Source organism: Macaca nemestrina, chromosome X (genome assembly GCF_043159975.1).
Source record: "Macaca nemestrina isolate mMacNem1 chromosome X, mMacNem.hap1, whole genome shotgun sequence".
Lineage (NCBI taxonomy): Eukaryota > Metazoa > Chordata > Mammalia > Primates > Cercopithecidae > Macaca > Macaca nemestrina.
The window spans coordinates 106967659-106980910 of NC_092145.1; the positions used below are offsets into that span (position 1 = coordinate 106967659).

General features: G+C 45.9%; 1 protein-coding gene across 8 annotated transcripts in view; it reads left to right on the forward strand.

Moving 5' to 3' along the window:
• Positions 1 to 13252, forward strand: part of LOC105493783 (HECT, UBA and WWE domain containing E3 ubiquitin protein ligase 1) — a 154623-nt gene that overhangs the window by 122648 nt on the left and 18723 nt on the right. For 7 of the 8 annotated variants that reach the window (XM_011761697.3, XM_071088707.1, XM_071088709.1 and 4 more), the window contains 13 exons: positions 222 to 370; positions 1124 to 1199; positions 2015 to 2113; positions 2700 to 2833; positions 3020 to 3188; positions 4529 to 4757; positions 5408 to 5586; positions 5880 to 5969; positions 6131 to 6285; positions 7513 to 7558; positions 10031 to 10318; positions 12064 to 12319; positions 12512 to 12642. In XM_011761697.3, coding sequence (XP_011759999.2) covers positions 222 to 370; positions 1124 to 1199; positions 2015 to 2113; positions 2700 to 2833; positions 3020 to 3188; positions 4529 to 4757; positions 5408 to 5586; positions 5880 to 5969; positions 6131 to 6285; positions 7513 to 7558; positions 10031 to 10318; positions 12064 to 12319; positions 12512 to 12642 — 2001 coding nt within the window. The remainder of the gene's footprint in view (positions 1 to 221; positions 371 to 1123; positions 1200 to 2014; positions 2114 to 2699; positions 2834 to 3019; positions 3189 to 4528; positions 4758 to 5407; positions 5587 to 5879; positions 5970 to 6130; positions 6286 to 7512; positions 7559 to 10030; positions 10319 to 12063; positions 12320 to 12511; positions 12643 to 13252) is intronic. The other variant, XM_071088712.1, reaches the window with a different exon arrangement.

Here is a 13252-nt window from a genome sequence, read left to right on the forward strand (position 1 = left end):
AGTGGCGTGGGAATCTGCCCCACAAAGAATTCCTTCAAAATGCAGCCTTGTTTGGCTATCCTCACACGTAGCCTTGTCTTTTCCTTTGTCACCCATTCGTTTATTCTCTGAGAACTTGTAAACTTGCCCAAGGAAGGGACCTTATTGTCTTTGCGCTTGCCTCGTGGTGCCCAGCACATAGGCACTCTTTGATTATTTTGCTGGTTGGTTGATTGTTTCAGGCGAGCCTGGGGAAGCAGAAGTGCAGGAGGAGGATCATGATGTCACTCAGACAGAGGTGGCAGATGGGGATATCATGGATGGGGAGGCTGAAACCGACTCAGTGGTGATTGCTGGGCAGCCTGAGGTGCTCAGTTCACAAGAGATGCAGGTAGGGAGGCAGATCACCCAGCATTTCCCTGTTGCGGCGCTGAATCAAACCCTTGCCAGATGGTGTGGGTGGGTGAGTACTTTAGATCCTTGCCTCAATGCTGGCTGCTTTGCAGAGGAGCATGGGTGGTGATATGCTTAGTAGATGCTCAGTAAATGTGTTTGTATTGTATTAAAAGAGGGGTGGGGGCAGGGTCAGGATGCCATGTACTATGAAATGATGAAGATCCCAACCAGAAAACAGGCACAGGTGAAATGTTGAAGTAGAAAGCTGGCCTGAGACCGTTGGGCCCAGGGTCTTTGATTTACTTTGGCTCTGGTTATTAATGGAAGCTCCTTAACACCACCTTCTACCTATAGCACCAGCTCTTGCTGGAGCATTAAAACAGCAGTCTTCTAAAGACCCTAAAGGAAAGCATTGTACTTTCTGGAGCTGGTAGCATTGGGTAAGAAATTGGGCCTGTGGTCCTAAGCTGCTGGCTTTAAAGAGATCTATTATGTCTTCCTGGACAGTATAAAGACAACCCAGTATCAGATAACTGGGATGGACCCATTTGAAGGACAGTCTGATTGTGGATTGGCAGCACGTGGTAGTTTCTGTGCTAATTAGCACCGAATGTGTGGTTTCATGTAACATCCTCTGTCACATGTTATCCTAGAAATGTATGCTCCTTTGCTGGCCTTTTTTAGGGTTTCAGTGCTAGCACAATGATAGACTTGTGTGCATCCATATATATGTTCTATTTCTCTCCAGGTTGAGAATGAGCTGGAGGACCTGATAGATGAGTTGCTTGAGAGGGATGGCGGATCTGGGAACAGTACAATTATAGGTGAGAGCCCCAGAACTGAGTATAGCCTCTTCCTTTGCCTCAGTCTCTCTTGGGAGGACCCTTTTTCTCATCATCTGCTTGCTCAGCTCTGCCTAAGGGCTCATAGCCAACCTAGATCGCTGCTTGTCTTGATGTTGACGGTCTTACAGATGAGAAATTCACAAGACATCTACAGGCCTGTGGCAGTCTGAAGTGTTGCCTGTGTGGGGGAGGTGGTGGGAGTGGCCATTGATACAGATGTTACATCAAGCACATCAAAAGAGTGTTTATTCATGGAGGCCTAGAGGAGGCTGTAGGGTGAGAAAGCGCTTCCTTTCAGTTCTTCAATGAAGTCCAGGGGCTTTCTGCCCCTGAGTCTCAGTAGTGTAAAAAGAATGATCATTCCCTGAGGGTGGCCCTTTATAAATCTCAGAGGGAAAATGGCAAAGGTACCCTACTGTCACCTGGCTCTGAGGGTGTATGTGTTACTTGTTTTTACTTTGTTGATCGAGGAAATCAAAGGATAAATGGAAGTAGACATGTATTCTTAAGTGTTACAAAGCTTTTTCACACCCAGTATCCTCTGTGGTTTCACAATTAGTGGGATTGGCAGGGCAGATGTAATCATCCCGTTTTACAGATGAGGAAACTGAGACTCTGACAGGTAAAGTGACTGGCCAAGCTCACCTAGCTATCTGACAGCAGACAATCCAGGTCTTCTCCCTCATCCAAAAAAAATGGATATCTGCTAGGTGTACATAGCTACTTTAGACGCACCCAGTCTGGAAAGGGAAGTCCTCTGTTGTTCAGTGAAGGCTCTGCTCTGTAACCTTCAGTGAGCAGAAGTGGAGAGGATGAATCACAAGAGGACGTGCTGATGGATGAAGCTCCTTCCAACCTCAGCCAAGCTTCCACCTTGCAGGCCAACCGAGAAGGTGAGAGTGCCGAGGCCAGAAAGGCCTCCCTTCTTGCCCTGCACGTCTGACAGACACTACACTAGGGTTTTCCTGGAGGCAGCTGCCCACATGTGCAGAATAAGGAAGCATCTGTCTGCATGCGCTGACATACACCATCCACTTTATCCTCAGCCAGTTTTTCAAATAACATGTTACTACTGCTTGCCCAAAGTTTGTCACTTCTTACTTGGTTCGCTTTCTTCTCACCCGCCTGCTATCATCGCTGCAGGTTCCCTCTTGCCAACAGGATATAGTCAGTAGCAAAGTAGGGCTGAAAAGGCAAGGGGGCACCAGCAGACTTGGCCAAGTCCTAGACCATGGCTCCTCAAGCACCACCCTCTAGCCAGCCTCCACATTCAGCCACCCTGCTCAGTGTGTTGATGCATTGATTGGCACTCTCAGGAAATCGGGTCTGGCTCAGTAAGTCTGTACATCACCCCAGATCTGGTTCTTCCTCTCATAGAGTCAGATATCCCATCACCTTCCCACTCAGCCTGCTGGCCTGCACAGTAGCCTGTTTTCTAGCTACTCAGTTTAGTCCTCCAATGTGCTCCCTTTGTTTTAGATTCCATGAATATCCTGGACCCTGAGGATGAGGAGGAGCACACTCAGGAAGAGGACAGCAGTGGCAGTAACGAGGATGAGGATGATAGTCAGGATGAAGAGGAGGAGGAGGAGGAAGATGAGGAAGATGATCAGGTGAGGGGGGACTGCGTTTGGGTTGGTTCAGATGACCTCTTCCATGGGAACATAGAGCTGCAGAAAACCAACAGTCTGGGTTGCTAGCCTCAACGTCTCCCTCCCTCATGTGCACATGTGGCCATGGCACCAGGCTTCAGAAAACCCTTACCTCCAGCAATTCTCCATCTCCTATTTTCCCTTAAGGAGGATGATGAAGGTGAAGAGGGAGATGAAGACGATGACGACGATGGCTCTGAGATGGAATTGGATGAGGATTATCCTGATATGAACGCTTCTCCCTTGGTCCGATTTGAGCGCTTTGACCGGGAGGATGATCTCATCATTGAGTTTGACAACATGTTCTCCAGTGCTAGTAAGATACAGGGGCTCAGCTGGGTTTTCTCTCTTGATTCTTATACCCTTCTCTAGGGTAAGCCAAGCAGTGGACCAAACCGATCTGATACAGACAGCACTTCTTTTCCTATGCTGACTTCCTGGGGCAAGGGATATCTGAATCCATCTGTCTCATTAGTGTATACTTAGGAGAAGGAATAGTGAGAGGCTGCTTTTGTTCCCTTCACCTCAGTAAATAGGCAGCCATTTTAGAGCCTGGACAACTTGATGATGTGCTTGATTAAAAAAAAAAATGAGACCAAGGCTGACTGCATCAGGCACCCATGTGCACACCACAGTGGCAGGGCAATCAATAATCCTTATGTCCATAACACAAGATCTTGAGGATTTGAATGGTCACCTTTGAGCTTGGCATTAGGGAGCAGATTTGAACATACTCACTCTATTCATCCAGGATGCATCTTTTCGGGAGAACGAGTGAATCTCTTCCTCCCCCATCAGCGTCAAAGTTCCCTTTTAGCGTCAAGTTAGAATCAAGTTCTTAGAATCAAGCTGTCTTGATAGGGCAGGTCTTGACAACTTAAATCACAAGCATGATGTAGCAGAAAACACTGAACTATTCTGGTCTGTTATCTTGGCCAATTAATCTCTTACCTCTTTGAGCCTCAGTTTGTCACCTGTAAATGAAAAGTTTGAGAAAAAAAATGGGTTGGATTAGATAACTTTCAAGATAACGTCTATGATTCTCTTTGCATTTTTGTGATTTTCATCAGTTTCCCTTAGAGTTGAGCCTCTGTCCATTCAGCAAATTGAACAATATTTGAGGAGTGCCTACTGTATCCTAGGTACTAGGGATACAGCAGTAAAGAAGAAAACAGTCCTCGTTCCTCATAGGAGTGGTCTGTTAGGAATTATAGCTAAGCAGGCATTACATTGCAGTATGGTAAGAGAGCACAGAGGTAAAGAGTTATCTAACCCAATCTGTAGAAGTCAGGCTTTACAGAGAAAGTGACATCTTAGGCCAAGAACAGAAGAGCAGGTAAAGAAGCGGGAGAGGAGTCTTCAAGGTGGAGGGAGCAGCATGTATCTGAGGGGCCTAGAAGCATCACTGTGACTGTAGTGTGGAAAATGGATTGGGAGAAGGTACTATTTAGGAGGCTGTTGCAGTATCTAAGTGAGAGATGATGGCATAAGCTATGGTAGTGTCAGTGATTGTAGATGAGTTGTGGGAATGAGGGAGAAAGGACAAAGCTCAGGTTTCCGTGTGAGGAAGTAAGGCCCAGGAGACATGATTCTGCTTGAACAAACATGGAAGAAATTTCTTTTTGACACTGACCCTTTTACATATTGTCCTTGCAGCAGACATCCCCCCATCCCCAGGAAATATCCCTACCACCCATCCACTGATGGTGCGCCATGCAGACCACAGTTCTCTGACACTGGGCAGTGGCTCTTCAACAACTCGTCTCACCCAGGGCATCGGGCGCAGTCAGAGGACCCTAAGGCAGCTGACAGCCAATACTGGCCACACCATTCATGTTCACTACCCTGGGAATCGCCAGCCCAACCCTCCTCTTATACTCCAGAGGTGAGTTACAGAGATCTGTTGGATTCATCGGAGCTCTTGTAAGAATTTTCGCTGTGCTTCAGCGTTGTCTTAACCTTGGGGGAAATAGTCCATCACTTAATGTTCTTGTCACACACACAAATAAAATATTTGTTCCATTTCTTTGTGGATTACATGTGCAACCTTTTGGGGAGTGCAGCCTTTTGGGGAATACCAAATTATGTCAATAGTTCTGTGCATGTATTTAGCAATTATTAAGTGTCTCCTGCCAAGCACTTAACACTTTAGATAGAGACGGGACAAGAGCCCTGCCCTCCGGCTTAGAGTGTAGTGAAACAAACAATCTTAAGAAGTAAAAGAAAGGCATGTAAGTGTTGTAATGGTTGGTGTACAGACAACAGAGAGGGTGTAGTGGAGGCAATGTGACCTGATGCAGTGCCTGGCACGTGGGAGCTTATTGACACCCACTTGGTGCCAGAAACTATGGAATAATATACAACTTAAGTACAAAACCAGGGTGGTATTCAGAAAAACAACTTAGACTTGTGTGCACATCGTAAGGTTTATAATGTTCTGCATTTAATAGAGGATGCGTGAAGAGGATCTCAGTAACAGATTGCAGGGCACCTCTGGACTTAACAGTGATCATGGTACCCACCATTACCCTACAGGTTGCTTGGTCCCTCAGCTGCTGCTGACATCCTTCAGCTGAGCAGCAGCCTTCCCCTACAAAGCCGGGGTCGGGCCCGCCTCCTGGTAGGCAACGATGACGTCCACATCATCGCCCGTTCTGATGATGAGCTGCTGGATGACTTTTTCCATGATCAGAGCACAGCTACCAGCCAAGCAGGCAAGTTTGTGTGGTGAAAGGGAGGGTAGAATTTGTCAGATTCTACTTTTTCCCTGTTGAGGAAAAGCAAGACAGTGTCTGCCTTATCGAAAACCCCCATTTTATAGGAGCCAGAACCACTCAGTGACTTAGCCATGGGCAACAAAAACTTTATTGTCTCTAGGTACTTGTTATGTGCTAAACATTGTGATAGACCTTGGATCCTTTTAGGGAAATACTACAATTTTTGAATCGGTGGATCAGTTAATGCTTGACAAGGCCAAGAATCTCATTCCCCTTTGTTCTCCCTACAGGAACCCTGTCCAGCATCCCCACAGCCCTGACCCGCTGGACAGAAGAATGCAAAGTTCTCGATGCTGAGAGCATGCACGACTGTGTTTCAGGTGCGTGGCAGCTTGGTTATCAGGGCAGCAGTGAGCCTTCTAGGGCTAAGACAAGCATGTGGAGAGTTGTTTCCCTGGCTCTCTGTGGCTACAAGCTCTGGCTCTTGGCTTCCTCCCTGACCCCACCAGAGCAGCCTTTGATTTTTGCCTCTTTGGAACAGTGGTTAAAGTGTCCATTGTCAATCACCTGGAATTCCTGAGGGATGAGGAGCTGGAAGAAAGGCGCGAGAAGCGCAGGAAACAACTGGCTGAGGAAGAAACAAAGATAACTGATAAAGGCAAAGAAGATAAGGAGAACAGGGATCAGAGTGCACAGGTGATTCCCAAGGGCTGGGAGGATTCATCTTTGACTGTGTCTGCCGTAATGTGGTTTTGGCATACACATAGCACCAAGAATCACTGAAGAATCCTAGAACGTTCACGTTGAACCTGGAAAATTTTTTATTTCAAATTCACCATACATTCACCTGGTTTGTAGGGGAAAGAGTTTAAACCTAGAGGGGAGATTTCTCCAGTGTCTCACTGAGAAAAACGAGCCAGAGGCAGAATGGCTTCTCACTTAACAGTCACACTGCGTAGTCTCTGCCGCCAAGGACAGCATCGAGACAAGGAGAATAACCTTGTCTAAGTCCATGCTCTTGGTTGCCCATTTCCGTTTCTGTTGGTGGACTGCCAGTGTGGGGAATCTTACCAAGATGACCCCATTCCATCATTTAAGTAAGATCAGCCTAGGTGTCAGATCAGAGAAAATGTTGTACTCTGAACCCCGTCACCATATGTCATTTTTTCTAGGGCTCACATGTATAAAATCACTAATATAATTTTGATTTAGAAGGAAGTTACCTATTTTTTTCTGAAACTTCTGGGACTTCAGACAGAGGTCTTTTAAATGTCTGAGTAAATGAGGATAGAATGATACATTACAGTGTATCACTTGATATAAAAGGGGGGAATCTGATAGAAATACAAAGAAATAAGACTTGAGAGTGAAAGACTTCAGTATACCCTACTCAGCAGTTAGGGAATCAGGTAGATTAAAAATAAGGGTAGTGAAGTGTTCAGTTAAAATAACAAGCTTGATGTAACAAGTATCTATATAGAACTTTTTACCTAATACACAGTTACATTGTTTCAAACATGATATAGGATGGAAAATAAGTGAACCTAGCATATGACTGAAAAGGCTAGAGTGGACAAAATAAAAAATAAGCCCCATGAAGGGAAAGATACATAGATGAAACCAAGAAATTCTTGCTAGAGTGATCATGATCGTGCCCATTCCTAAGGGGGTTTTTATTATCCTTTCCTTCCATGTTTATTTCCCCCTCACCCTGAAACCATTCTTGAACCTGAGTATGTATAGAGAAATTGGACATATATTTGCACAGTGAAATGTTCACCTTCCTTTGGTCACATGGCCAAAGCATTCTCCATTAGATCACTGAACTCCTAGATGGTCTGGGTGGAGGATGGTGACTATTACAGTTGACCTCTATCTTAGGTGCTTGCAAAGTTCCACATTGGTCTATCCCTTCTTTTGCAGTGTACTGCATCTAAGACAAATGACTCTACTGAACAGAATCTCTCAGGTAACTCTCCTTCCCTTTCTCCCTTCTTACTAATTGATTGGTTGCTTTCTCCTGATAGTTCCGAGTAGCTGGCCCACATAGGCTGAAGATGGACACTGGTGCTCTGTGGGATGAGGTAGTAGATTGTATAGTTTTAGGGTCATACCCCATCTTGGAGATAACTATACAGTCTACTGTCTTTCCCACGGTGCTACACTTCTTCTCCGACTGGCTCTGTTCAGGTTCTTGTTCTGGTTATTATCTACTTCATTCTGACATGGGTAATGAGATCATGTGTCTTGTTTATTTCCTGACTGCAACTCTGTCCTCTGAAACAGCATGTTCATGTACATCTTTGAAGTGGCTGGTCCTTTGATGACCACCATGGTGTGGCACTTCATGAGAATGATGACAGTGGTTCTCAAATGCCAGTCCTCTGTGGAAACGAACAAAATCAAGGAGCTGTAATGCCTTTTTCATAAAGCTGAATTTATTCCCTTTAAAAGACTCTTTTTGTATTTAGAGATTATATTCCTAATTCTGTGGTATCAAAATATTTTTATTAAACAATGTTGATTGGGTGTTTTTTTCTTACATGACTGAACTAAAAGTTGGCAACCCCTACATTAGTCTCTACTTTTTGTTCTTTTTTTAATTAAATTTTATTGGTCCATGGAATCTAAAAGTCTAGGAACATTGTCTTGGATAGTGTGCTATTCAGGAAGGTAGCTCTGTGGGCTTAGTGGTATGACTGCCATATGCTCCCTATTCCCTCTGATCTTCATAACAGTGGTCAGTAGCCATTTTGTGATTCTATCAATTGGGTCGTGAGATATCATATGTCTTTTCCACCCATATTTCCTCAGAACATTGTTCTGCCTCCCTACACCTGTCTCCTTTGGCACTTGAGTTGGAAAATCATTGTACTAAAGTCTGCACAATATTTTTTAAAGCGGTGAAGTAGGGTAGATACCTTGGTACCCTTAATCTAGCAAAAGATCTTTAAAAGAGTCTGTCACCACGTAAAAGGGCCTTTTGCCTGCTGCCCTTATTAGAGGATTGTGCTCATGCCAGGGTGAGGTAGTAAGTTGTATTGTTGTGGGGTAGGGATATTAGGCCCCAATTAGAAGATAACTATACAACTTACTACTTTCCCTGGTGTGTGGCATATTCACACTTAGCCTTAGCAGTGTTGCCTCCATCAGACAAAGTTGTAGATGATCCTTGGATAATTAGGACTGGAAGAAAAGAGACATGGAAGGGGACAGATAGTGTTTAGGGTGAGGCAGATGTCATTATAAAGTGACTTGTCTTTCATTAATTGGAGCATATAATTATTTTATCTTTGGGCATGAACTCAAACATTTTGCTTTTCTTCAACTGTGTAATGAGTGCATTTTCTTAGTAGTAGAACAGGAACGTGCACAAGGGAATGGAAAGCATACTTTAAGAATTTTGGGCTGGGCGCAGTGGTTCATGCCTGTAATCCCAGCACTTTTGGGAGGCCAAGGCGGGTGGATCACCTGAGGTCAGGAGTTTGAGACCAGCCTGGCCAACACTGTGAAACCTCGCCTCTACTCAAAATACAAAAATTAGCCGGACGTGGTGACACTCGCCTGTAGTCCCAGCTACTCAGGAGGCTGAAGCAGGAGAATTGCTTGAATCCAGGAAGCGGAGGCTTCAGTGAGCTGATAACACGCCACTGCACTCCAGCCTGGGCAACAGAGCAAGACTCTGTCTCAGAAGAAAAAAAAAAAAGGTTTTGGAAGGCTGGACGCGGTGGCTCACGCCTGTAATCCCAGCACTTTGGGAGGCCGAGGCAGGTGGATTGCTTGAGCTTAGGAGTTTGAGACCAGCCTGGGCAACATGGCAAGACCCTGTCTCTACTAAATATACAAAAAATTATTCAGGTGTGGTGGCACATGCCTATAGTCTCAGCTACTTGGGAGACTAAGGTGGGAGGATCACCTGAGCCTGGGAGGTGAAGGCTGCAGTGAGCCATGATTGTGCCACTACACTCCAGCCTGGGCAACAGTGAGACCCTGTCTCCAATAAAAAACAAAAAGAGTTTTGAAATAAATTCTCACCATTTCTTGCTCCAAACAGATGAAGTGGGAGGATCAATCGGATTTTGGTAGTTAGATTTTCTGTGTACCTACAGAGACATTTAGCCTCACCCTATATGGCCTGAAATCTTCTCCCTTCCACCTGGAGGGCACAGAAAGGATTTTATTCTTAGGATCCACAGAGTCAGAGCTCCAGTTCTTGCATTCTTGGGACAGAGATAGCACTGTGCCTTAGCCTTCATCCTTAGTATACCAGACCAGAGATGTTCCTTTGTGGGGGAACATCTTTGGGGGGGGAGCATTTTCACTGTGGGGGTAATCACTGGCTGGGTGGGATACTTGTCAGGCCACATTTGCTGATTGGGATGGCCTCCATTATCATTGGCTGATTGCCTCTTAACCACTATTGTTGTTCTTTCCGAGAAAGATGGGACGCCTATGCCTGACAGCTACCCAACAACCCCATCTTCAACTGATGCAGCTACATCTGAGTCCAAGGAGACCCTTGGCACTCTGCAGTCCTCACAACAGCAACCAACACTCCCAACCCCACCAGCTTTGGGAGAGGTTCCTCAGGAGCTGCAGTCCCCAGCTGGAGAAGGGGGCAGCTCTACACAGCTATTGATGCCTGTAGAGCCAGAGGAATTGGGTCCCACAAGGCCAAGTGGGGAAGCAGAAACAACGCAGATGGAGTTATCCCCAGCTCCCACTATAAGTGAGTAGAATTTCAACATTTGGGAAGGATGGAACAAGAGGGAAGAAAGGATGTCTTTGTAGCTTCTCTTTGCTCTCTTGCTTGAGAGAAAAAGTCGGAGCTCAACTTCTCAAATAATAAGATCTCATCTTGCACATTCACTTTCTTAAGTGAAATTGAGGTCCTGAACTGGTGATAGTTCAATGTCTAACGATATTGGTGATGATACCAACAGTTCATTGAGGCAATTACTCTTCCTGGGCTATCACCCCAGGCTTATTATTTAAAAACAACCCTCCAGCTTTGCATGGTGGCTCATAATCCCAGCACTTTGGGAGGCTGAGGCAGGGGGGATCATTTGAGCTCTCAGGAGTTTGAGACCAGCCTGGGCAACATAGTGAGACCTCATCTCTATGGGGTGGGGGGGGGGACTCCAAAATCGATGGTGTTATTTACATGAGTAAACTGAAACTCAGAAATGAAATAATTAACCCAAGTCACTCTATAAGTGGTTGAATTGGAATTAAAATCCAGATCTGTCTGACTTTAAAACTTACTCTCCTTTCACAGTTTCCAGGATGGCAAGCATGTCACCCCACAGTTAGAGCTCTCCCATTCTCCTGGCAGACACTTTTTATCTCATTACACTATTTCTCACTGGTTTGAAATGGGGCCTCAAAAGTCTTCTCAGCAGTATTTCAACAGGGTAATTTGATACCTGCTTGCCATCCCTGTTCTATACCATCTTGCTTGTGAAGTTCTCTGGAGAGACCTTAAGGTGTCAGTTTTTTCTTTCAAGGAACCTTGTTTATTTTATTTTATTTTACTTTATTTTTATTTATTTATTTATTTTTTGAGAAAGAGTCTCGCTGTGTCACCCAGGCTGGAGTGCAGTGGTGTGGTCTTGGCTCACTGCAACCTCTGCCACCCGAGTTCAAGTGATTGTCCTGCCTCAGCCTCCCAAGTAACTGGGACTACAGGTGCACGCCACCATGCCCAGTTGATTTTTGTATTTTTAGTAGAGACAAAGTTTTGCCATGTTGGCCAGGCTGATCTGGAACTCCTGACCTCAGGTGATCAACACGCCTCAGCCTCACAGAGTGCTGGGATTACAGGCATGAGCCACCATGCCCTACTGAAACCTTGTTTCTTTAGAGAACCACAGGATATACACATGCACGTGGTGCCTGCAGTCAATCAAAGTGAAAAAAATCCCTTACCCAGGCTGGGCACGGTGGCTAACACCTGTAATCCAAGCACTTTGGGAGGCCGAGGCAGGTGGATCATGAGGTCAGGAGTTCAAGATCAGCCTGGCCAAGATGGTGAAACCCCATCTCTACTAAAAACTTAAAAAATTAGCCGGGCGTGGTAGCAGGTGCCTGTAATCCCAGCTACTGGGGAGACGCCGAGAATTGCTTGAACCCGGGAGACAGAGGTTGCAGTGAGGCAAGATTGTGTCACTGCACTCCAGCTGGGCCACAGAACGAGACCCCATCTCCAAAAAAAAAAAAAATCCCTTACCTGGGTTGCCTAGGGAAGATGTTTCACAGGCATGCCTGGAACACAGTAAATGTTCAAGAATTGATAGAAAGGGCTTGAGCTGAATCTTAAAAAACTCAAAGTGAGATTGAGAGGGAGACAGCAAGGGAGAAGTGAGAAGTCTGAGCTGAAATGCCCCTAAGGAAGCAGCCCTATCAAAGACCTTGTCTGTCATTTTGCCCCCTTTCCAGATAGAAGCCTAACTTCTCCCTATGACTTTTTCCTAGCCTCTCTTTCCCCAGAGAGAGCTGAGGATTCTGATGCACTGACGGCTGTCAGCAGTCAGCTGGAAGGCTCTCCTATGGATACAAGCAGCCTGGCTTCCTGTACCCTAGAGGAGGCTGTGGGTGATGCTTCAGCAACTGGCAGTTCTGAGCAGCCCAGAGCAGGCAGCTCCACTCCTGGGGATGCCCCACCAGCTGTGGCGGAAGTGCAAGGCAGGAGTGATGGGTCAGGGGAATCTGCCCAGCCACCTGAGGACAGGTAAGCATGTGTGGGCAAAAGAAGGGTAGGATATATTGGAGGGTCTTTCAAAGCACATTTCATACTTGTCAACTAATGGACATGCTTGTTATGCTGGGGAGATAAACCTGGTTTCTGTGAGAAAGGGGTATTGTAGGACTGTTTTATAAACGAGAAGACATAATACAACAACCTGAGCATGATTTCCCTCAGCTCCCCCCCTGCATCCTCTGAGAGCTCTTCCACCAGAGATTCTGCCGTGGCCATTTCTGGAGCAGATTCTCGAGGAATCCTAGAAGAGCCGTTGCCTTCAACAAGCAGTGAAGAAGAAGATCCCCTTGCAGGTGAGCTCCATGTATGCCCAGGTCATCCTGGGATTGTTTTGGCTTCTAGTGGCCCTTGGCATGGAAATGCCCACCAGCCAAACAGTTCCATTCAGGTGGAGGGCATGTATGTGGGAGGACTGACAATAAGGGGGGTGCTGGTGTGGCATAATGAAATGGGTCCAGCCTTAGGAGTCAAACTGGTCTTGGCTCACTCAAATTCCCCCACTCTGCCACTTCTACCTTTTACAACCTAGGGTCATTATTTAATTTCTGTGATCATGAATGATACCGAGGGGGTGATGATATCTGCGTGGTAGGTTATTTATAAAGGGTAAGTAACAGTGCATGCAGTCTAGCAAATAACAAAAGCTATTCTAAGCCCAGGGAAAGTGGGGTGGGCCTTCTCTGTGTCCCATGTCTTGCAAGCAGTGAAGACATACACACTGGTTTCCCTCAAGCAGTGGCATAGGTTTATTTTCTCCAAGTACATATTAGGCACCAATAGAGGTGTGAGAGGCTGGGCACGGTGGCTCATGCCTATAATCCTGAAAATTTGGGAAGCAGAGGTCAGAGGATCACTTGAAGCCAAGAGTTTAAGACCAGCCTGGGCAACACAGGGAGACCCCGT